The following is a 27,286-nucleotide window of genomic DNA, read 5'->3' on the forward strand; positions in this document are numbered from 1 at the left end:
TCCGCCGACCACTGGCGACAACATCGATGTACTGTGGAGACCTCACGCCCCACGTGTTGAGCAATTCGGCGGTACGTCCACCCGGCCTCCCGCATGCCCACTATACGCCCTCGCTCAAAGTCCGTCAACTGCACATACGGTTCACGTCCACGCTGTCGCGGCATGCTACCAGTGTTAAAGACTGCGATGGAGCTCCGTATGCCACGGCAAACTGGCTGACACTGACGGCGGCGGTGCACAAATGCTGCGCAGCTAGCGCCATTCGACGGCCAACACCGCGGTTCCTGGTGTGTCCGCTGTGCCGTGCGTGTGATCATTGCTTGTACAGCCCTCTCGCAGTGTCCGGAGCAAGTATGGTGGGTCTGACACACCGGTGTCAATGTGTTCTTTTTTCCATTTCCGGGAGTGTATATGAGGTATGAAGCATAATTGCAGTAAAGACACAAAATTTAATGAAAACTAATGTTTTATTTACATTTGTCATTTGCTTTTGCTACACGTTTGAAGCTATTTACAGGAGGCGAGAGTCAGACCGCGTCTAGTAGTGGACCTTTGCATGTGGTGTGGCGAGGGCAGCATGCGCGGTCTTCAGGGGCGCTCCGTAGACTCCAGCAGCGGCCTCTGGGGACAGTGGGTAACCACCAGCACCGGGCACTCTGCCAGCTGAAAAGAAGTGCGGAAAGTCAGTCAGGCAGACTCAGGTTCTACAGCAAGCATTCACTGCTCCTGAGAAAGCAAGGTGATTCTAAACAGTATGTGTTGAATTGCGTGCTTATTCTCTACTAGGTACGTGGATCAAATGAACACTGAAGCACAGTTTACATAATTATTTGTAAGGCAAATTTTTGACAATATTAGCTGTTATAAACAGTTACATGCGATGTAGAGACTCCAATAGCATTAATATACTGTATTCAGCTGCCTGTGCACACTAGAAGTATCATGAGGAGGATCCCAGAGAGGATGAGGTTTGTAAAAAGAGTGACGTGACCTAATCGCTCAGATTTTACCTTCAATGACAATAACCCCAAAAACCTACAGAACTATGTCGGATACCTTTTTTATCAGTGACACTATACCCTTTAAAAAATACTGTAACAACTGTGTAGTACAATTTCGTTCCTTGTAGTCAAGATCACGATACGAGTTAGTGTCGTGACAGTTGATCCAGAGGAACACAGTTCGATGACTACTGGTGTAAGAAGTAAATAGTCTACAAAGGGAGAAGAGGTAGCCCTGTGCTATTTCTTTCAGTCAGACTAAGCACCGATGTCCTGGGTTATATCTCAAATGCCTCTTATGATGTGACGTCACAGAATTTTCACTCAGACTTTCCTTCATTCCACAGTCCTTAGTACCAAATGAAGACATAATTGCACAGAACAGTTGCTCGTTGCAGCGCCCCACACAAAACAATTTCATACTAGAAATGTCTTAGTATATAGATAGACAGATGAATGAATTTGAATGAAGCTGAATGAATCTAAGACTGTACTAAAGGGTTTCTGTACTGTTCCCAATACTACACAACTCCCACACTACTATCAAGGATTCTGTTTTATTTTTAGGTTAGTTTTTGAATGTTTCATGGATCATACTTGTGAAAACTACCATTAATGCGGGACATGCCAGTATGTTTAAAGATGAGGAAAATTTTCTATGTGATCACTAAGATAACTCTACTTTTGGTTTAATAATAACCTGCAACACATCTGAGAGATGTGATCCATACTATCTACTGACAAACTCATATGGTGTACAGAAGCTGTGAAGTAGAAATTATTTCAAACTGTTTTTGAAAATTTCATTCATTCAGAATGGAGGTAGACTACTTCCTCCATTCAGAAATATGTTAAGCTATTGATTGTGGAGCCTATTTATGTTATGAATGCTGTTGTTATTAACAGGTCATGGTTGATTCTTCATAAAAGACATTGACAAAGTAAATGTATTGTTAGCATGCCTAATTCTTTAAACAGTTGCCTACGTGTAGTTCTTGAATGGAGCCCAAATATTATTTTTAAAGTACATTTGTGTCTACGTGTGGAACTGCCCTAGAAAGTTATCACTTATGAACAATTTTTGAGAACATTCCTTGTCGAACTACAAATGTCAACTGATCACAGTTACTGCACGATACTTGCCCCATTCACTACTACTGCCTACCACCATGTAAAATACTGTCTGAAGCGGGTCACATTTTCACCAGGCTCGATCACCCTTGTCAATAAATATTTTATTACAGCCAAGATTATTTTTAATTCAATTCCGTAATGACATCAAAGAATGAACGCATATGAAGTAAACTAATTTTCTAAGGCTTTTGTCACCAAAATCAGCAATTAAGTGTAGAGAATGTTGCAGAGCTCAAGCTTTTGAGAAAATCTGTGACATGTACCATTACACTATGAAAATCTAGACAGTTACCTGCGAGGGCAGCCCTGGCGGAGGCGGCGGCAGCGGCGGCCGCAGTGGCTGCAGCGGCAGCAGCAGGCGATCCGGCAGGGGCGGCGCTGTTGGAGACCACGGCGTTAAAACCGACGCCAGGGGCGGCCGTGTAGTCCACAGTGCGGACGCTGCCGTCGGGCTCGACCAGGCTGTAGCTGCCCTCGACCACGTCGCCGCTGCGGCTCTCCTGCTGCTGCTTGGCGTCGCCGGTCAGGGCGTCGCTGACGCTGTAGCTGAAGCTGTACTGCGGGTTGGGGTCGTAGTACGGGTCAGCCAGCTCGGCGGGCAGCCCACCGGCCAGGCGGCCCAGACCGGTGTAGCGTGCTGCACCGAGACCAGCGTAACGTCCTGCACCCAGACCAGTGTAGCCAGGGGCTACTCCCGCGTAACCAGGGGCGACTCCAGCGTAGCCTGCAGCGATACCATTATAGCCAGGGGCAATACCAGCATAGCCCGGTGCGTACCCGCTCAGTGCAGCACCAGACAGCCTTGCCCTGGCAGCAGCAGCGGCGGCAGCGGCAGCAGCTGCGGCTGCAGCAGGACCAGCCACACCAGCACCCACTGGAACACCTGGTCATAAAAGCATACATGTGTGTAACGCAGAACTGTTTTATGGTTTTCAGTTCACTTATTGCTACTGGTTGTGCTGGGTTGATGTTATATTAAAATACTGAATTCCCTGAACTGTATAGTCTGTTAAGCATATATGAGAATCCAAGTTTAAAAGCATGAGGTTGTTGTTGTTGTTGTTGTTGTGGTCTTCAGTCCTGAGACTGGTTTGATGCAGCTTTCCATGCTACTCTATCCTGTGCAAGCCTCTTCATCTCCCAGTACCTACTGCAACCTACATCCTTCTGAATCTGCTTGGTGTATTCATCTCATGGTCTCCCTCTATGATTTTTACCCTCCACACTGCCCTTCAATACTAAATTGGTGATCCCTTGATGCCTCAGAACATGTCCTACCAACCGATCCCTTCTTCTAGTCAAGTTGTGCCAAAAACGTCTCTTCTTGCCAATCCTATTCAATACCTCCTCATTAGTTATGTGATCTACCCATCTAATCTTCAGCATTCTTCTGTAGCACCACATTTCAAAATCTTCTATTCTCTTCTTGTCGAAACTATTTATCGTCCACGTTTCACTTCCATACATGGCCACACTCCAAACAAATACTTTCAAAAACGACTTCCTGACACTTAAATCTATACTCGATGTTAACAAATTTCTCTTCTTCAGAAACGCTTTCCTTGCCATTGCCAGTCTACATTTTATATCCTCTCTACTTCGACAGTCATCAGTTATTTTGCTCCCCAAATAGTAAAACTCCTTTACTACTTTAAGTGTCTCATTTCCTAATCTAATTCCCTCAGCATCACCCAAATTAATTCGACTACATTCCATTATCGTCGTTTTCCTTTTGTTGATGTCCATCTTATATCCTCCCTTCAAGACACTATCCACTCCGTTCAACTACTCTTCCAAGTCCTTTGCTGTCTCTGACAGAATTACAATGTCATCGGCGAACCTCAAAGTTTTTATTTCTTCTCCATGGATTTTAATACCTACTCCGAATTTTTCTTTTGTTTCCTCCACTGCTTGCTCAATATACAGATTGAATAACATCGGGGACAGGCTACAACCCTGTCTCACTCCCTTCCCAACCACTGCTTCCCTTTCATGCCCCTCGATTCTTATAACTGCCATCTGGCTTCTGTACAAATTGTAAATAGCCTTTCGCTCCCAGTATTTTACCCCGGCCACCTTCAGAATTTGAAAGGGAGTATTCCAGTCAAAATTGTCAAACGCTTTCTCTAAGTCTACAAATGCTAGAAACGTAGGTTCGCCTTTCCTTAATCTAGCTTCTAAGGTAAATCGTAAGGTCAGTATTGCCTCACGTGTTCCAATATTTTTACGGAATCCAAACTGATCTTCCCCGAGGTCGGCTTCTACTAGTTTTTCCATTCACCTGTAAAGAATTCGCGTTAGTATTTTGCAGCATGAGGTATTCTGACCAAATGAGACATATAATCCTATAATCCATAAATGCAACAAAGTGCATACAGGTATTCCTCCGCACCTTTGAGTGATAACTGTCTAAATTCCTCAATATGTACCACACATTCTCTCCTGCATTTTGCTAATAGCGTATCTTCAAAATATATAGTGGCAACAGAAAAATAAGTTGTCTGTTTTGATATTAATCTCTGAAGAATCTTATTCTATCTTACAGCTCTTCCTGACTTACGCTAATACTCCTCATCTCTGCAGATGTACACACACTAATGACAAACACTTTCTGACCTTTGACTGCCCCAACAACTTAAGTCGTCTGTTACTCTTTAAATTTCGTTGACAGGGTTAGCGTATTGTCTATTAACCCCTCGTTTTCTTTTGCTACAATATTTTTTATATACTTCTGTGCTCTATTGATTTTCTAATACCTTATCATTCTGAGAGTTATTCTGTGTACAATTGAAAGAAAAAAATTGTTAGAGATAATGTTTTTTGTAGATTAAATTCTGACAGCGAAGTGATACAAGTAAGAACGCAAACAGTTAATTGTTTTAATAGCTAATTCTGAGACGATGAGCTCAAATTAACAGGTGTATGAGAATATCCATAATCATAAATTCCTGTCTCAGAAGAAATGCTGTAGTCCTCCATATGTTCCAACTTGTAAGAAAGTACTTCCCAAGATGTATTACAGTACTATGCACCCTTTTATTATTCTAGATAACAATATTTATTCTTTTACAGGCCCAATAATTCATCAAAAGGAATTTCTAAATTCGTAATATACACAGTTTTCATGAAGGATAGGTGTGTTCCTCTTTTGAATGTGTAATGTGATCACACACGCTTTTTTTTTTTATAGAATCGACCTAATCAGAGGACAATATCCTCTGAGTTAATACAAAAATGTAACTTGTTAAATAACACTCTTTTTTACCTAGGGAGGAGACTTTGTGGGACATAGTACTTGCGTGCTACAACCCATTCGTTGATGAACCATAATGACGTTTTCTTTTCTGATGAAAATTCGGATATAAAATAGATGAGTACTAGATATCAGAGTATGATAAATGGAACTGATGTACATTTAGTAACGCCTGTGTGTGGTATGTTTCCGTTTTCCACGGTTCCAAAACACAATGCTGCTGCTAAAAATGGCATCAGCACCAAAGACAAAATCATAACTGAGTTATTCCAGGCTATTTATCTGGAACATATAGGCATAATTCTAGTGATGCTCATGTCAAACTGCTTACCAGCGACTCCCAGTCCGGCGTTGTAAGGAAGGCCGCCTCGCAGGGCGGGAGCCGCCGAGTAGGAGACGGCGGGAGAGCCCAGGTAGCCCGCACTGGCCACACCCAGCAGCGCGCATGCGCACAACACAATCTGCAACGACGGCGAAATATAATTCATAAACACTCTGCTGTATGTGATCTGACACTGGTGATACAACAGGATGTTGATTATTGGCAAGTCTATCGTCTGCGATTACTGTGTGAAAACCTACAGAGAGATACGTAGAGGAAGAAAAAGAGGTAGAAAGTGTGAAAAGTTAATAGAGGTAAAAAGTACTCATTCTATGGATGTGAACAGAAATTTTAGATTTAGAGTATCTTAAAGGTCTGAAAGAATTGCACCTTGACAGAGACTACCCCCATCCATGTTTCCTGAAATAAAAGATATGTATCATGGATTCTTCAACGCATATGGACGGAAAGGTGTTTCGTTACCATATTAAAATGTAGGGAGGAATGATATGTGCATACGCTGATGTCAATATTCTGTCGAGTGTATTGTGTAACTCTCCCATTTTGTGAAATCGTTAAATGATATCAGTTTTCCTTTTTCTGGCTGTAACTGTCAGCGAAACGTCTACAGGTCTTCGACGGCCAACTGACTTCAGATTCTAAGGCCAATTTCAATAGATCAACTGATTCATTTAACTCTCACTTTAAGTTCCAAATTTCGTGAAATCTCTGCTACTGATAGAAGAAAAGAATATGGGAAATATTTGCATTTGTCTCTGGGAATCTGTCTGTTGGATGCTACTTATCCCGCTCTGCAGACATGAAGTTCGCAAGTTTCCAGTAAATGGAGGAAGAGCGTATGTGGTTTCGCTGACGCAGAGATTAAATACGTGTAGCATTCAGATGTCTCACGAAGACAATCATAGATTCTAAGGTTGGTAACTTCCTTTAAATGTTAAGAAATGTAAAACTGAGTACTTCAGAAAACGAAAAAACATAGTATCATATTAGTGCAATATCAATGACTCACAGTTGGAATTGGCCGACTCATACAAATAACACTTTGTAGAGATGTGAAATGGAGTGATCACATAGGCTTATTCGTGAGTAAAGCAGGTGGTAGACCTCGGTTTATTGATAGAATACTGGGCAAATGCAATCCGTCTACAAAGGAGACTGCTTACAAATCACTTGCGCGACATGCCCTAGAATGCTGCTCAACTGTGTGGGACCCATACCAAATACAACTAACAGAAGATGTTGAACTGTACAGAAAAGAGCAGCAAGAATGGACACAGCTTTCTTTGGCTCGCGAGAGAGTGTCACAAAAGATGGTGAAACTACAGAACGGTCAGACTCTTGAAGATAAACGTAAACTATCTCGAGAAATTCTATTAATAAAGTTTCAAGAATCGGCTTTAAATAAAGGCTCTAGGAATGTACTACAACCTCTTACGTACCGCTACCATAGGGTTCGTAAGGACAAAATTAGATTAAATTGCACGATTAGATTAACCAAGCATACACGGAGGCGTTTAAACAATCTTTCTTCCTGCGCGTCATGGGAAAAAAAACCAAGTAACTGGTACAATGGGACGGACCCTCTGCCTCGCACTTCACGTCCTTTCCTTCTCACGAAACATCATGCCTGCCTCTGTAACCGAGCTCACTAATGCTCGCTTGTGCTTAGACATGTTACTCGAAGGGTGCCAGTTATAACCTTGCTCGTGAAAAACAGAAGTGAAGAGGAGGGAGACAGTCCATGGCCAAGAAACTCTGATCCCAATGTTCTGAGACGAAATTCAAACCTCTGACCGCCGACTCATCGAATGATGACGGAGCTGAAAGTTATGATTCCGTCGGATTGGGACGCTAGGCCCGGCGGCGCTCTTTGTGCCAAGCGAGAGGAACTGGTTATGGGGTGACACCTGGTTTCACCCTCTGTCTTCTCTCTGAACGTCGTTAACATTACAAACAGGGCACTTAACTCTACAAGCACTCGTCACAGCCACCTGCAACCAATAGATACACATGTCACATACGAATGAAAGGATCCATTGTGTATCAAGGAAGTAAAGATCTCCAGTTAGGCCAACTACGCATGTAGGTAACACATTTTGTGAATGGAAGTAGCCACTGTGTATGAAGAAAGTAAAGCTCTCAAATTACTTGATGAAATTATAACACTAATCATCTTCTCTTCCATGTATTCATTAATTTTTAAATTTATCAGTTTCCATTACTAAAATTTTCCTGTTACTACATGCCTTCTAGATCTTCATTTACATCTATACTTTGCAAACCGCTGAGAAGTGCAAGGTAGATGTTGATGGGTACCTGGAGACAGTGCTTGCGCAGCAATCGATGACATAGTGTAATTGAGGCGGAATAAAGGGAACCAGCCGAATTCGCCGATGCAGATAGAAAGCCGCCTTAAAAACCATCCACAGGCAGGCCGGCACACCGGACCTCGACACTAATCCGCAGGGCGGATTCGTGCCGGGAACCGGCACGCCTTCCCGCTCGGGAAGCACCGCGTTAGACCGCGCTGCTAGCCGGGCGAGCTTAAGCCACATTACTGGTTGCATGCCTGCAGCGGATGAGATAAAACTTATTAACTGTATTACTGTCAACTTAGTCGATTAAGTAGGAAGATACATAGGCTCCACAGGCTATCGAATGTACAGGCGCAGCAGTTCATGGGTTCATCACGCAAACATGAGAGGGTCCAAATGGTGAAGCTGATAAAGGTGGAAATGAATGATTGTTCGTGGATGACCCGTTGGTGGAGAGGAGCATATACAACATTCTGAGTAATGAAAGACATTTGCAATGAAATGATGTCTTTGCACTAAAAAATAAAAAAAATAAAAGTGACCTACAATGAAAACTTGAACCGTCCTTTCGACACTAGTTGCTGCCACATCGCACTGCGGCTGATTTCTCGCCTTGCGACCTCCCTTCTTGGTGTTGTAGCATTACTGAGATTAGTAAGAGAACTACTTACGAATACAATTGCATAAGTTTCTGCGACCAGAGTCAATTAACATAAACGTTCTCTGGGTATGTAAGCGCTTCACATTGCAAACTATTTTTTATTCAGTGACATTTATTTTACAGTATGAAGAAAACATGTTTTGTTCGGAATAATTCGTAGATACGAAATCGCCGGCCGCTGTGGGCGAGCGGTTCTAGGCGCTTCAGTCCAGAACCGCACTGCTGCTATGGACTCAGGTTCGAAGCCTGCCTCGGGCATGGATGTGTGTGGTGTCCTTTGGTTAGTTGGGTTTAATTAGTTCTAAGTCTAGGGGACTGATGACCTCAGATATTAAGTCCCGTAATGCTTAGAGCCATTTGAACCATTTTTGATACGAAATCACATACGTCAAATGGTAAAGCACCATCCACAGAAGACAAGTATATTACTTTGAGCCTTTATTTGATCAATATAGTTAACCTACCATAACACAGCAACGTGGGCTAATGGCTAATGCCGCAAACTACTGTGTCATCACTCGTAACTATGATAAAGGAATATACTACAAACCAATCCGTATAACTCCTGTAGGGGCCGCAAATATTGGTGACATTTAAACAATCATTCTTACCGGACTAAGTACGCGAATAGAACGAGAGAAAATCCTTATAAATAGTACACTGTATCATGCACTTCACAGTGGTTGCAAAATATACAGATGGCTCAGCTGCCCCTACTGTGGGCTTTACTCAACCCACACAGCCATCAAATAAGACGCGCAATATTCTTATTTTCTCTCGATCGCTACTGGCAAACTGTTAGTTCTACAGAAAAAAGTAAACAAGATGTTTTTGTAGTTAAATTTTATACTGGGATTCGTTTTCGCTAGAGGCTGTAGTTTTCGAATTATTCAAGGAAAACGTATAAAAGTGACGCTCAAACGCGTTTTTCTTGGATGACTCGGAAACCGTGGCGTCAAGCAAAAACGTATCCCAGTACAAAATTAAACACATTAAATTTCCCCCTAAAAATGTTTTTCATTTATTTTTAGGACAAATAGTTTGCACATACCGAGCGAGAGAATACGAAAATCTTGTGGGTGGTATTCGAAGGAGTTTCGTGCTGCATAAAACCCAGCAGCAAGGGCACCTGACTCACCGCATATACGTAGGTGTAGATGCAGGTGATGCATAGATTGTGGTGAAAAGTTCTGGAGCTAAGAGCGCTCTGTTTCGTGAGGCGAAATGAGAAGATACTTAAATAAACAATCAGTGATATTGGCATACAGATAATTTTAAGTCGAAAGGAATGACATTCAGATTTTTTTACTTATCTTACAGAGGAGAGGTCATTACTGAAATGATTATTTGGTTGCTTTAGTACCAAAGACTTTTCGAAAATTTAGACCCGTTTTAGAGGTGTACAGTTCATATATGCAGGTGGGTGCAGAATGGTTTCTATCATAGTATCCCTTATTTGGAACTCGTCTACAATGGATAAACCACCAACCATCGTTATCATTCCAAGCTACGCGTACTGACCCCTGTACTTAAGGGCTGTCTTCTGTAGCCCCTGCCCCAGCTCTGCCGAGCTCTCCCCCACGTCACAGACACCTCACCTGAAGAGCCATGTCAGCTGAGAGGAGATGTGGAGGAGGCGGCCCCTGGTCGACTGACCGCAGCAGCGGCCGTCCCTCGATTTATAGCGAGCAGCGGCGGCCCCCTCCAGCCGCGGAGGACGCGCCGAAGACGTCCCGGCGCGGCTGTGACGCAAGCAGATCTGGTTCGCATCTGCCACGCCCGGCTCGCCCTCACCTCTCCCACCGGCCGCTCACCGGGGCCACGCCGTTTCGAAAGGAACGGCATCTCCATGTGCTCACACGCAACAAAATCACGCATCGCACTCGAACCGAGATAGGACGTGTTTGTGGAGGCCATATAGCTTGTCCATGACCCTTGAGCCGATTACAGTGAAACTTGTTTGTGACCGTGCTGCACACAGCGCCTTTAGATCTCACTGTACTGCAAATCAAACAATAAAAAGTACGAGTTAAAATTGACTATATTGTTGGCATCTCGTTTCATGGTCAAAACCCAGTTAAGCAGGCGTTATTTACCTTTCATCCATTCGGGACGATCAAACACTACTTGTAGTTCCCTTAGGTAGGTGCTATCAAATTTAACTGTCCACTTCCGCGGCTAATCCGCACATCGGTAGCAGACAAACTGCGCGAGAATGGGGAATCTCAAAATCGGCAGTGTTCAGAATGCTACATCAACATCGATTGCACCCGTACCATATTTCTATGCACCAGGAATTGCATGGCGACGACTTTGAACTTCGTCTACAGTTCTGCCACTGGGCACAAGAGAAATTACGGGACGATGACAAATTTTTTGCACGCGTTCTATTTAGCGACGAAGCGTCGTTCACCAACAGCGGTAAAGTAAACCGGCATAATATGCGCTACTGGGCAACGGAAAATCCACGATGGCTGCGACAAGTGGAACAATAGCGACCTAGGCTGGTTAATGTATGGTGCAGCATTAGGGCAATCTAAATGGTGCAGTGTATGCTGATTTCGTACGTAATGTTCTACCGATGTTACTACAGGATGTTTCACTGCATAACAGAATGGCGTTGTAATCGTCTATAGAAAGACGAAAACAGCACAAGAATTTATTACAGCCGTGAACACGAAAGGGAAACACATTTCACAAACTGTGTCTGGGAGAGAAGTAGTTTACCTCAGTATTTCAGTATGTCACACGCCAGACCACGAAAATAGGTGACAAAATGTGATCTGAAGTATGCGACGGACGCGAACTAGTTGCCTGAAATTTATGTGCCGGGACAGCTCAATGTGCAACAGCGTCGTCCACGACCTGCAAGACTTCGAGTTCAGATAGGGTTGATAGTTTCATTCTGTTGCGAAGGTACATAGCGCTGAACATCGTGCAGCAGAGCAACGATCGATAACACTATCAAAAGCGATTGCTCTAATCTAAACCTGATTCTTTCGCAATGCTCCACCACTTATTTTTATTTGCGCTGATTATTATGGTATATAAAATTCAGATGTGTTGCAACATGTAATGACGAAATGTGTACTGTTTCTCCTGGTTGGACGTGGGTTTATAAAAATATAAAGTAAATGATAAATTTTACAAATAATCGACAAGTACGCCAAAGAAGAAGAGATAGAACTACAATGGACATTTTATTCCATGGACTCTTCCGCTTATATGCATGAACTATCTTTCCTTTGTCTTTCACTTATCTTAGCTGCTTGGATTCGGACCTAAGAGGGCGTTCTTGTGTAAAGCTCATCTTGCTGTACCAGCTGATAATGTACGTTGTACTTAAAACCCGAAAAGAATTTGTGTATGTGGTGAGTCAATTGGTAGTCTGATACCTGGATTGTCTTAAGTCGATATGGGCCTTAACAAAGAATTTTCATTGTTAGGCTCCATCTTAGAAAAATCTTAAACACTTTTCTTTTAGCTCATCTACGAGATGTGCCGTCGGTTAGGACAATTAACCTTATTTCAGATCCCACGAGACCGGAGGCAGCTACTAATAATTTAACAATTTTACTTACAGATTTTCTTTATATAACGAGGTAACATCCCAGGTAGAAAAGGTCTTGTCACAGGAGTGCAGTTCCATTATAGCATTTCATTTGTAGATGCTACTCTTGTTATCTTATATTGGGGAATCGAGACGAAACCACGATGTTAAGTTACATATTGCAGTAGTGTATATCGAACAGACTTGGCACGAGCCTGGAATAATATCAGTAGTGTTGGGTAGATAAGAAAAGGACAATTAATTATCGACGATTACGTAACTACCCTGAGAACTGAGCTAGTTTACTGAGTGCTTATACAGTCGGGCTAAATTAAACAACATATTACACAATATTCCTACATTAGTTATCCTCTTTTATGCTGAGCCATTGCATTAATGTGTGTTTCTTTTTTATATAAGTCACAGCTCATATTAATTCTATTACATTATACTGACAGTAAAGAAAAAGAGTCACAAATAATTTTTATTTTATTACATTACAAATGACAAATATTAACAGCTAATCAAATACAAATAATCACAAAAACTATGATGAATATTAACAACTAATCAGCTAAAAATAAACACTACACTCTAGTCTCATAAATTTATAAAAATACGTATTTTCCAAAAGAGAAAAAAAAATCTGAGTGCAGACTTGAACAGGAGTTCTGAAATTTCGGTCGTGAGGTCTTCACCTCCTACCCACTGAAACTAACCGAGTGTCGTCAAGACACGAGCAACACAGGAGATCTGAAAAAGTACGAAGTGTCGAAATATGTTTTGTTTTTTTTCAGTGTGAAATATCCATGCGGAATTTCTTCACACTCCGTCACTCACAATTACCGACCTCCTCGTCGTCAACTTAGAGATTTATTCCGAGGTCGGGACTACGGTTAGAGTATTTGATTCGATGTCGCGAGGAGTAGAGGCTCTTATCCTAGCCTGTATTGGCTCTCAAAATATTGATGCTGGATATGATTATATCATTGTAATGTTGCTGGAGATATTCAGTCGTTTACTTCTGACACCGAAGTCGAGCGAGATCACGCGTCGGTTAAGACGCCAAAGCATGCACCTAGTGACACTCAACTGTGATTAAGTCATTGATACACTTGCTTGTGTAAATAGTCCGTCACTTTCACTACTGATTTGAAATTTTATCCGTTTAGACATGTCTTCTTTTTCAGAAACAAAATGTGTGGTACACACATTTTAGTTTTAGTTTGTTGAAATACTCCTGCCGTCATCCGCCACTACGCGGCGTCATGCGCATGCGGTGTGGAGGGGCATGTGGTGAGCAACCGCCCTCCCGCCCTTTCTGCCGCTTTTCCAGGCCTTGGAGCCACAATTTGTCAATGCAGTAAGCTCCTCAGTTGGAATCATGAGGCTGAGAGCACACCGTAAAAATACTCCCACCAACGAAAAAGAAATTTTTGCCGTACTAAGTGTCGAACCCGTGACCTCCACATGACAGGCACCTATGGTGACCACCCAGCGGACAATTACTAGTTCTATGAAGCAAACAGCTGCGTATTTTTGACCCTAAGTGATAATGCGATAGTTCTAATCTTCTGAAGAAGAGTACTAGGTGCCTGAAACCGGTAAAAAAATAAAATTTCTTTTGTGCAACTGGTTGCTGACTATTTTCAACAAATTACTAAACAATCCGTTAACACAAGCCACTAGCGAGTAAGTAAAATAATAATAGTAATAATAATAATAATAATACTAAAACCCGTGGAGGCCCGGGAAAAAAATAGGCCTTCGGTATGTTCTGCCAGTCGTAAAAGGCGACGAAAAGAACAGACCACTATTATGGCTAACCCCCTTTATGTGTGATTAGTTGGTTCAGGACAGAACTAAAGAAGCCTCGGACAAGCGCCGTCATGGTCGGGGACGACGCTTGAACCCTATGCCCGTCCACAATGGTAACGACACTGCTAGCCACACAGAAAATGATTTAAATCCAAATAGAGGTGTTTTGCAGGATATGCTTCCTGCAACCACTCTAGCAGGAAATCAAAGACAGAGGATGAGATGGTCAGATGAAGTTAACCGACACCTCATGTTCTGTTATTACCAAGCAACAAACTTAGGAAGCAACACAACTGGATACAGATAACAAGTATACTGAACATTTATTACCAGATACACAGAATTAAAATTTTTAACAGAACAACGACTAGCTGATCAGATCCGTGTAATAATCGAAAATAACAGGATACCCCAGTCACAATTAGGAAACATCAAACAACAAGCACAACAAATACTAGAACAAAATAATGTGCAATCAGAAAAAGAAGAAAATACAGTAATGGACTCAAACATCCCAGAGCAAACAAACAAAGAACAACACGCATCAATTAAACAATCAGAGGCAAACGAAATCTTAAGACAGCCAATAGAACAAGCACAAATAGAACATGAAGTGACACACATGTTAGATATAGAAGAAAAATTTCAGCTAACATATATAGAACACAAAGACACAAATACAGACATTAGACCATTCTTGCATAGACCACTAAATAACCCACAAGTCGAAACAACAATAACAACTATCAACACAATCATACACAACAAAATAAATGAAAACACAACTATGGAAGAGTTACAACTACTGATTTATATAGGAGCACTCACTACACTAAATGTACACACTAGGCAGAGATCAGAACCAAACAAAACACAGAAGAAACCCACAAAACTAGCATGGCAACACAGGCTACAGATCAGAATAGAAAAAGTGAGAAAAGACATCAGACAGCTAACACAATGTATAAGAAATGAAATATCAGACAAAAAACGAAAAAGGTTAGGTAAAATCTCACAACAAGAAGCGATAGAGCAATTAGATGAAAAGATGCAGAAATTACAAGCATTGGCCAAACGACTTAGAAGATACAAAAAAAGTGAAAATACAAGGAAACAAAACCAAACATTCAACACAAATCTAAAGAAGTTTTATCAGACAATAGATAACACACACATTAAAATAGACAATCCACCAAACATAACAGACATGGAACACTTCTGGAGGAACATATGGTCAAACCCGGTACAACATAACAGGCATGCACGGTGGATACAAGCAGAAACAGACACATACAAGATGATACCACAAATGCCTGAAGTGATAATTTTGCAACATGAAGTCACCTGAGCAATTAATTCTACGCACAACTGGAAAGCACCTGGAAAAGATAAAATAGCAAATTTCTGGCTAAAGAAGTTCACCTCAACACATTCACATCTAACTAAATTATTTAACAGTTAAATTGCAAACCCATACAAATTCCCTGATCACTTACACATGGAATAACTTATCTAAGACCTAAAGATCAAGCAGACAAGGCAAACCCAACTAAAACTCTCCCTATTACATGCCTACCAACAATATACAAAATATTAACTTCAGTCATTACACAGAAATTAATGACACATACAACACAGAACAAAATTATAAATGAAGAACAAAAAGGCTGTTGCAAAGGAGCACGGGGATGTAAAGAGCAACTAATAATAGATGCAGAGGTGACATATCAACCTAAAACTAAACAAAGGTCGCGACACTATGCATACATTGATTACCATAAAGCTTTTGATAGTGTACCCCACTCACGGTTACTACAAACATTGGAAATATACAAAGTTGATCCCAAATTGATACAGTTCCTAAACATAGTAATGAAAAATTGGAAAACCACACTCAATATCCAAACAAATTCAAAAATAATCACATCACAGCCAATACAGATTAAGGTTGGAATATACCAAGGAAACTCATTAAGTCCTTTCTGGTTATGCCTTGCTCTGAACCCACTATCCAACATGCTAAATAATACAAATTATGGATACAATATTACTGGAACATACCAACACAAAATCGCATATTTGCTATACATGAATGATCTAAAACTACTGGCATCAACAAATCAACAACTCAACCAATTACTAAAGATAACAGAAGTACTCAGTAATGATATAAATATGGCTTTTGGAACAGTCAAATGTAAGAAAAATAGCATAGTCAACGGAAAACACGCTAAACAAGAAGATTACATATTAGATAACCACAGCGACTGCATAGAAGCGATGGAAAAAATAGATGCCCATAAATATCTAGGATACAGACAAAAAACAGGAATAGATAATACAAATATTAAAGAAGAACTAAAAGAAAAATATAGAGAAAGACTAACAAAAATACTGAAAACAGAATTGACAGCAAAAAAGAAGACAAAAGCTATAAATACTTCTGCTATACCAATATTGACCTACTCATTTGGAGTAGTGAAGTGGAGTAACACAGATCTAGAAGCACTCAATGCACTTACTCGATCACAATGCCACGAATATAGAATACATCACATACATTCAGCAACAGCAAGATTCACTTTATGCAGAAAGGAAGGAGGAAGGGGATTTATCGACATAAAAAACCTACATTATGGACAGGTAGGCAATTTAAGAACATTCTTTATAGAACGAGCAGAAACTAGCAAAATACACAAAGCAATCACTCATATAAATACATCAGCTACACCACTGCATTTTCATAACCGCTTCTACAACCCTTTAGATCACATAACATCAACAGATACGAAGAAAGTAAATTGGAAAAAGAAAACACCGCATGTCAAGCACCCTTATCATCTAACATAGCCACACATTGATCAAGACGCATCCAACACATGGCTAAGAAAAGGCAATATATACAGTGAGACGGAAGGATTCATGATTGCAATACAGGATCAAACAATAAACACCAGATATTACAGCAAGCATATTATTAAAGATCCCAATATCACAACAGATAAATGCAGACTTTGCAAACAACAAATAGAAACAGTACATCACATAGCAAGCGGATGTACAATACTAGCAAATACAGATTTCCCCAGAGGATATTACAATGTAGCAAAAATAATACATCAACAGCTTGCCATACAACATAAACCAATAAAACAACACGTTCCCACATACAAGTATGCACCACAAAATGTACTGGAGAATGATGAATACAAATTATACTGGAACAGAACCATTATAACAGATAAAACAACACCACATAACAAACCTGACATCATACTCACCAATAAAAAGAAGAAATTAACACAACTAATCGAAATATCCATACCCAATACAACAAATATACAGATGAAACCAGGAGAAAAAATTGAAAAATACATCCAACTCGCTGAGGAAGTCAAGGACATGTGGATCCAGGATAAAGTTGACATTATATCAATTATACTATCAACTACAGGCGTCATACCACACAATATCCCGCAGTACATCAAGGCAATACAGCTACATCCAAACATATATACGCAACTACAGAAATTTGTAATTATTGATACATGTTCAATTACCCAGAAGTTCCTAAATGCAATGTAACATATACTGTACAGTTAAACGGAAGTCACGCTTCATCAAGGTCAGCATCACTTGGCATTTTTAACCAGACATAACGTCTGGGAAAAGGATGATGATAATTATAATAATAATAAACCCCATGGAGGCCCGGGAAAAGAATAGGCCTTCGGTATGTTCTGCCAGTCGTGAAAGGCGACGAAAAGAACAAACCACTATTAGGGCTAACCCCCCTTTTAGTGTGATTAGTTGGTTCAGGAAAGAACTAATGAAGCCTCGGACAAGCGCTGTCATGGTTGGGGACGACGCTTGAACCCTATGCCCGTCCACAATGGTAACGACACTGCTAGCCACACCGAAAATGATTTAAATCCAAATAGAGGTGTTTTGCAGGATATGCTTCCTGCAACCACCCTAGAAGAAAACAAAGACAGAGGAGGAGATGGTCAGATGAAGTTAACCGACACCTCATGTTCTGTTATTACCAGGCAACAAACTTAGGCACCAACACAACCGGATACAGATAACAAGTATACTGAACATTTATTACCAGATACCCAGAATTAAAATTTTTAACAGAACAACGACTAGCTGATCAGATCCGTGTAGTAATCAAAAATAACAGGATAGTCCAGTCACAATTAGGAAACATCAAACAACAAGCACAACAAATACTAGAACAAAATAATGTGCAATCAGAAAAAGAAGAAAATACAGTAATGGACTCAAACATCCCAGAGCAAACAAACAACGAACAACATGCATCAATTAAACAATCAGAGGCAAACGAAATCTTAAGACAGCCAACAGAACAAGCACAAATAGAACATGAAGTGACACACATGTTAGATATAGAAGAAAAATTTCAGCTAACATATATAGAACACAAAGACACAAATACAGACATTAGACCATTCTTGCATAGACCACTAAATAACCCACAAGTCGAAACAACAATAACAACTATCAACACAATCATACACAACAAAATAAATGAAAACACAACTATGGAAGAGTTACAACTACTGATTTATATAGGAGCACTCACTACACTAAATGTACACACTAGGCAGAGATCAGAACCAAACAAAACACAGAAGAAACCCACAAAACTAGCATGGCAACACAGGCTACAGATCAGAATAGAAAAAGTGAGAAAAGACATCAGACAGCTAACACAATGTATAAGAAATGAAATATCAGACAAAAAACGAAAAAGGTTAGGTAAAATCTCACAACAAGAAGCGATAGAGCAATTAGATGAAAAGATGCAGAAATTACAAGCATTGGCCAAACGACTTAGAAGATACAAAAAAAGTGAAAATACAAGGAAACAAAACCAAACATTCAACACAAATCTAAAGAAGTTTTATCAGACAATAGATAACACACACATTAAAATAGACAATCCACCAAACATAACAGACATGGAACACTTCTGGAGGAACATATGGTCAAACCCGGTACAACATAACAGGCATGCACGGTGGATACAAGCAGAAACAGACACATACAAGATGATACCACAAATGCCTGAAGTGATAATTTTGCAACATGAAGTCACCTGAGCAATTAAATCTACGCACAACTGGAAAGCACCTGGAAAAGATAAAATAGCAAATTTCTGGCTAAAGAAGTTCACCTCAACACATTCACATCTAACTAAATTATTTAACAGTTAAATTGCAAACCCATACACATTCCCTGATCACTTACGCATGGAATAACTTATGTAAAACCTAAAGATCAAGCAGACACAGCAAACCGAGCTAAAAATCGCCCCATTACATGCCTACCAACAATATACAAAATATTAACTTCAGTCATTACACAGTAATTAGTGACACATACAACACAGAACAAAATTATAAATGAAGAACAAAAAGGCTGTTGCAAAGGAGCACGGGGATGTAAAGAGCAACTAATAATAGATGCAGAGGTGACATATCAATCTAAAACTAAACAAAGGTCGCGACACTATGCATACATTGATTACCATAAAGCTTTTGATAGTGTACCCCACTCACGGTTACTACAAATATTGGAAATATACAAAGTTGATCCCAAATTGATACAGTTCCTAAACATAGTAATGAAAAATTGGAAAACCACACTCAATATCCAAACAAATTCAAAAATAATCACATCACAGCCAATACAGATTAAGGTTGGAATATACCAAGGAAACTCATTAAGTCCTTTCTGGTTATGCCTTGCTCTGAACCCACTATCCAACATGCTAAATAATACAAATTATGGATACAATATTACTGGAACATACCAACACAAAATCGCATATTTGCTATACATGGATGATCTAAAACTACTGGCAGCAACAAATCAACAACTCAACCAATTACTAAAGATAACAGAAGTAATCAGTAATGATATAAATATGGCTTTTGTAACAGCCAAATGTAAGAAAAATAGCATAGTCAACGGAAAACACACTAAACAAGAAGATTACATATTAGATAACCACAGCGACTGCATAGAAGCGATGGAAAAAATAGATGCCCATAAATATCTAGGATACAGACAAAAAACAGGAATAGATAATACAAATATTAAAGAAGAACTAAAAGAAAAATATAGAGAAAGACTAACAAAAATACTGAAAACAGAATTGACAGCAAAAAAGAAGACAAAAGCTATAAATACTTCTGCTATACCAATATTGACCTACTCATTTGGAGTAGTGAAGTGTAGTAACACAGATCTAGAAGCACTCAATGCACTTACTCGATCACAATGCCACAAATATAGAATACATCACATACATTCAGCAACAGAAAGATTCACATTATGCAGAAAGGAAGGAGGAAGGGGATTTATCGACATAAAAAACCTACATTATGGACAGGCAGACAATTTAAGAACATTCTTTATAGAACGAGCAGAAACTAGCAAAATACACAAAGCAATCACTCATATAAATACATCAGCTACACCACTGCATTTTCATAACCGCTTCTACAACCCTTTAGATCACATAACATCAACAGATACGAAGAAAGTAAATTGGAAAAAGAAAACACTGCATGTCAAGCACCCTTATCATCTAACATAGCCACACATTGATCAAGACGCATCCAACACATGGCTAAGAAAAGGCAATATATACAGTGAGACGGAAGGATTCATGATTGCAATACAGGATCAAACAATAAACACCAGATATTACAGCAAGCATATTATTAAAGATTCCAATACCACAACAGATAAATGCAGACTTTGCAAACAACAAATAGAAACAGTACATCACATAACAAGCGGATGTACAATACTAGCAAATACAGATTTCCCCAGAGGATATTACAATGTAGCAAAAATAATACATCAACAGCTTGCCATACAACATAAACCAATAAAACAACACGTTCCCACATACAAGTATGCACCACAAAATGTACTGGAGAATGATGAATACAAATTATACTGGAACAGAACCATTATAACAGATAAAACAACACCACATAACAAACCTGACATCATACTCACCAATAAAAAGAAGAAATTAACACAACTAATCGAAATATCCATACCCAATACAACAAATATACAGAAGAAACCAGGAGAAAAAATTGAAAAATACATCCAACTCGCTGAGGAAGTCAAGGACATGTGGAACCAGGATAAAGTTGACATTATACCAATTATACTATCAACTACAGGCGTCATACCACACAATATCCCGCAGTACATCAAGGCAATACAGCTACATCCAAACATATATATGCAACTACAGAAATTTGTAATTATTGATACATGTTCAATTATCCGGACGTTCCTAAATGCAGTGTAACATATACTGTACAGTTAAACGGAAGTCACGCTTGATCAAGGTCAGCATCACTTGGCATTTTTAATCAGACATAACGTCTGAGAAAAGGATGATGATAATAATAAACCCCGTGGAGGCCCGGGAAAAGAATAGGCCTTCGGTATGTTCTGCCAGTCGTAAAAGGCGACGAAAAGAACAAACCACTAATAGGGCTAACCCCCCTTTTAGTGTGATTAGTTGGTTCAGGACAGAACTAATGAAGCCTCGGACAAGCGCTGTCATGGTCGGGGACGACGCTTGAACCCTATGCCCGTCCACAATGGTAACGACACTGCTAGCCACACCGAAAATGATTTAAATCCAAATAGAGGTGTTTTGCAGGATATGCTTCCTGCAAATACCCTAGAAGAAAACAAAGACAGAAGATGAGATGGTCAGATGAAGTTAACCGTCACCTCATGTTCTGTTATTGCCAAGCAACAAACTTAGGAAGCAACACAACTGGATACAGATAACAAGTATACACAACATTTATTACCAGATACCCAGAATTAAAATTTTTAACAGAACAACGACTAGCTGATCAGATCCGTGTAATAATCGAAAATAACAGGATACCCCAGTCACAATTAGGAAACATCAAACAACAAGCACAACAAATACTAGAACAAGATAATGTGCAATCAGAAAAAGAAGAAAATACAGTAATGGACTCAAACATCCCAGAGCAAACAAACAAAGAACAACACGCATCAATTAAACAATCAGAGGCAAACGAAATCTTAAGACAGCCAACAGAACAAGCACAAATAGAACATGAAGTGACACACATGTTAGATATAGAAGAAAAATTTCAGCTAACATATATAGAACACAAAGACACAAATACAGACATTAGACCATTCTTGCGTAGACCACTAAATAACCCACAAGTCGAAACAACAATAACAACTATCAACACAATCATATACAACAAAATAAATGAAAACACAACTATGGAAGAGTTACAACTACTGATTTATACAGGAGCACTCACTACACCAAATGTACACACTAGGCAGAGATCAGAACCAAACAAAACACAGAAGAAACCCACAAAACTAGCATGGCAACACAGGCTACAGATCAGAATAGAAAAAGTGAGTAAAGACATCAAACAGCTAACACAATTTATAAGAAATGAAATATCAGACAAAAAACGAAAAAGGTTAGGTAAAATCTCACAACAAGAAGCGATAGAGCAATTAGATGAAAAGATGCAGAAATTACAAGCATTGGCCAAACGACTTAGAAGATACAAAAAAAGTGAAAATACAAGGAAACAAAACCAAACATTCAACACAAATCTAAAGAAGTTTTATCAGATAATAGATAACACACACATTAAAATAGACAATCCACCAAACATAACAGACATGGAACACTTCTGGAGGAACATATGGTCAAACCTGGTACAACATAACAGGCATGCACGGTGGATACAAGCAGAAACAGACACATACAAGATGATACCACAAATGCCTGAAGTGATAATTTTGCAACATGAAGTCACCTGAGCAATTAATTCTACGCACAACTGGAAAGCACCTGGAAAAGATAAAATAGCAAATTTCTGGCTAAAGAAGTTCACCTCAACACATTCACATCTAACTAAATTATTTAACAGTTAAATTGCAAACCCATACACATTCCCTGATCACTTACGCATGGAATAACTTATCTAAAACCTAAAGATCAAGCCTACCAACAATATACAATATATTAACTTCAGTCATTACACAGAAATTAATGACATATACAACACAGAACAAAATTATAATTGAAGAACAAAAGGGCTGTTGCAAAGGGGCATGAGGATGTAAATAGCAACTGATAATAGATGTAGAGGTGACGTATCAAGCTAAAACCAAACAAAGGTGGCGACACTATGCATACATTGATTACCGAAAAACTTTTGATAGTGTACCCCACTCACGGTTACTACAAATATTGGAAATACGCAAAGTAGATCCTAAATTAATACAGTTCCTAAACATAGTAATGAAAAATTGGAAAACCACACTTAATATCCAAACAAATCAAATAATATCACATCACAGCCAATACAGATTAAGCGTGAAATATACCAAGGAAACTCATTAAGTCATTTATGGTTCTGCCTTGCTCTGAACCCACTATCCAACATGCTAAATAATACAAATTATGGATATAATATTACTGGAACATACCAACACAAAATCACACATTTGCTATACATGGATGATCTAAAACTACTGGCAGCAAAAAATCAACAACTCAACCAATTACTAAAGATTACAGAAGTATTCAGCAATGATATAAATATGGCTTTTGGAACAGCCAAATGTAAGAAAAATAGCATAGTCAAGGAAAACACACTAAACAAGAAGATTACATATTAGATAACCATAGCGACTGCATAGAAGCGATGGAAAAAACAGATGCCCATAAATACCTAGGATAAAGACAAAAAATAGGAATAGGTAATACAAATATTAAAGAAGAACTAAAAGAAAAATATAGAGAAAGAATAACGAAAATACTGAAAACAGAATTGACAGCAAAAAACAAGACAACTCATTTGGAGTAGTGAAGTGGAGTAACACAGATCTAGAAGCACTCAATACACTTACTCGATCACAATGCCACAAATATAGAATACATCACATACATTCAGCAACAGAAAGATTCACATTATGCAGAAAGGAAGGAGGAAGGGGATTTATCGACATAAAAAACCTACATTATGGACAGGTAGACAATTTAAGAACATTCTTTATAGAACGAGCAGAACCTAGCAAAATACACAAAGCAATCACTCATATAAATACATCGGCTACACCATTGCAATTTCATAACCACTTCTACAGCCATTTAGATCACATAACATCAACAGATACGAAGAAAGTAAATTGGAAAAAGAAAACATGGCAAGCACCTGGATCATCTAACACAGCCACACATTGATCAAGACGCATCTAACACGTGGCTAAGAAAAGGCAATATATACAGTGAGACGGAAGGATTCATGATTGCAGTACAGGATCAAACAATAAACACCAGATATTACAGCAAGCATATTATTAAAGATCCCAATACCACAACAGATAAATGCAGACTTTGCAAACAACAAATAGAAACAGTAGATCACATAACAAGCGGGTGTACAATGCTAGCAAATACAGAATTCCCCAGAAGACATGACAATGTAGCAAAAATAATACATCAACAACTTGCCATACAACATAAACTAATAAAATAACACGTTCCCACATACAAGTATGCACCACAAAATGTGCTGGAGAATGATGAATACAAATTATACTGGAACGGAACCATTATAACAGATAAAACAACACCACATAACAAACCTGACATCATACTCACCAATAAAAAGAAGAAATTAACACAACTAATCGAAATATCCATACCCAATACAACAAATATACAGAAGATACCAGGAGAAAAAATTGAAAAATACATCCAACTCGCTGAGGAAGTCAAGGACATGTGGAACCAGGATAAAGTTGACATTATACCAATTATACTGTCAACTACAGGCGTCATACCACACAATATCCCGCAGTACTTCAAGGCAATACAGCTACATCCAAACATATACATACAACTACAGAAATCTGTAATTATTGATACATGTTCAATTACCCGGACGTTCCTAAATGCAATGTAACATATAGCGTACAGTTAAAAGTAAGTCACGCTTGATCATGGTCCGCGTCACTTTCCATTTTTAACCAGACATAAAGTCTGAGACAGGAAAGAATAATAATAATAATAATAATAATAATAATAAGGAAAATTAAGTGAGAAGCAAGGGGAAAGTAAATGAATAAAGGAGAACTGTCACTATTATGGACATATCTAACAGAGGAGACAGCTTGTGTCTTTAATTTACAGATGTTCTCTGTGGTATAGGTGTACTACACGCACTTACACTCGGTTACTTCACGATGAGGAAAAGTTTACAATTTTTGAGTTCTGTGTTGTTACTTGTTTAGGATGATGACCTAACTGCCCTCATGATATAACATCCCTGTTATATCCCTAAATAACGTAGAGAGATTGCTGGGATGGTTGCTGAAACAGGTGGCGGTCGCTTGCTTCCGTCATCGTCGTTCCTCTGACCTAGTACTCCCTTTCTAATGATCTCTCTGTCGACGAAATTTTAACTCTATCTGTCCCCACTTTCCAATCTAGTCAGGTTATAACGATTTGCTCGCCAGAGCATCACTGAATTACTCAAGAAGAATTCCAGGGTATTTTCTTTAAGAAGGCCGTAGTGAGGCCCTTCACCTATCCTTGTACAGCTAGCTAGTGGCTCGTCTCCGATGTCCTCGCCACCGAGTGAACACTGATCTCTTACTTCCATGCCTTTCTCTCTTCTGTCACAGTCATTGTGATTAATTTATAAAGATACCTTAGTACTGCAACACTATTTACAAGCAGTAATCGGAAACAAAATCAGGTTTTCCTTCCAGAAGAGCAACTATTGCACCCAAAACAGTCACGTCTTCTAAAACACTTTTACTCGCCTAACGTTTTTTTGTACTCTTATTATTGTGCATTTTTGCTTTGGCACGTAGATAATCTGGAACACCGTTCGTCTAAAACACTGTTTCTCTACCGAAGTTTCTTGTTTTCTGCGACTGTGTGTTTTTCCTTTAGCACGTAGTGATCTGCAGGCTGTCCGAAAAACACCGACAAACTTTAGGGACATGTTCCTTATATCAAAATAAGAAAAAAAGTCTCATGGGTTCTAAAATACATACGTTAAGAACTCTGAGCACTTGTTCATTAGAAGAGATCTGTTTTCGCACTAGCGAAAATGAACAAGTACTCTTAGCTGTTAAAGTATGCGTCGTAGATCCTGTGTTTACTTGACATCTTTTTCTTGGTTTGGTCCATACTATCTCCTCCCAAAATACAGAAAGTTAAGTCTTGCAGTAAAAGAGATCTGTTTCATAGTGTCGAAGATGACCAAGTGCTCGTATCTATTAAGGTATGCATTTTACAGCGCATGCTTAGTAGGCTTTTTTCTTGTTTTGGTATAAGGAGCCGCTCCCTAAGGCTTAAAGGCTTGTCTGTGGTTTTTCCTTGTTTTCCATTTTCTTTTGACATCCTGTATAACTGTGGGTAACGGGGCAATGGCAGTGCTTAAGGTCTGCTCCTTTCGTCACGATATTGATGCTTTTTTTTTTTTTGTACCGTTATTTTTCAATATTAGCACTCGGCGTAACTACGGTGTTTACGCTGCCATAAAACGGGAATGACCTCGAAATTGAATTTGAAACCGTGTAATACCATTAATGCGTGCACGATAAGCCTACGATAGGTAGTTGTAATTCCCATGACTCCTCTCGGAAAGCAGTTCTTGTCGCGTTGCACAATATCTTTTTTTGTGAAAGTCGTTTGTGCTTAGAGCTCCTTAGCTTGTAAGTAATTGTTAAAAGACGTTTTGCACGCCATACTTTCATCCCGTGACAGTAATCACCAATAAGACCAATAAGTGTGCCCCTTTAGCGTTTGACGGCTGTAACATGTACGCACGACATCCTGTGTACAACAGAACTCCACGTTATTTTTGACGCCGTAAAGATTTAATACCTGACGCACATATCATAAACGTACACAATATAGGCTATTGTTGACGGGTTATATGCCCAAATGCCGGTCTTGCAATTAACCCTAGAACACTAAAGGGAGGAAAATGTGACATTGCTTATAAACCATCGTAAAGGTTACCACTCCACATTTTATTCAAAATTAGTCATAATTTATAGGTTACACTTTAGTTAATTACCATTATTAGATCTCAAATGATATGTTA

General features: G+C 39.3%; 1 protein-coding gene across 1 annotated transcript; it reads right to left on the bottom strand.

The window, feature by feature from the left end:
* Nucleotides 1–448: 448 nt before the first annotated feature.
* Nucleotides 449–10,359, bottom strand: LOC126256507 (cuticle protein 21-like). The gene is made up of 4 exons (XM_049955489.1): nt 10,306–10,359; nt 5,720–5,849; nt 2,428–3,018; nt 449–663 (listed from the first exon to the last, which is right to left on the bottom strand). Exons 1-4 carry the CDS (start codon nt 10,315–10,317, stop codon nt 539–541), a joined length of 858 nt encoding a protein of 285 aa, XP_049811446.1. The 5' UTR covers nt 10,318–10,359; the 3' UTR covers nt 449–538.
* Between the last annotated feature and the right edge of the window lie 16,927 nt (nt 10,360–27,286).

The sequence above is a fragment of the Schistocerca nitens genome, chromosome 1 (genome assembly GCF_023898315.1).
Source record: "Schistocerca nitens isolate TAMUIC-IGC-003100 chromosome 1, iqSchNite1.1, whole genome shotgun sequence".
Lineage (NCBI taxonomy): Eukaryota > Metazoa > Arthropoda > Insecta > Orthoptera > Acrididae > Schistocerca > Schistocerca nitens.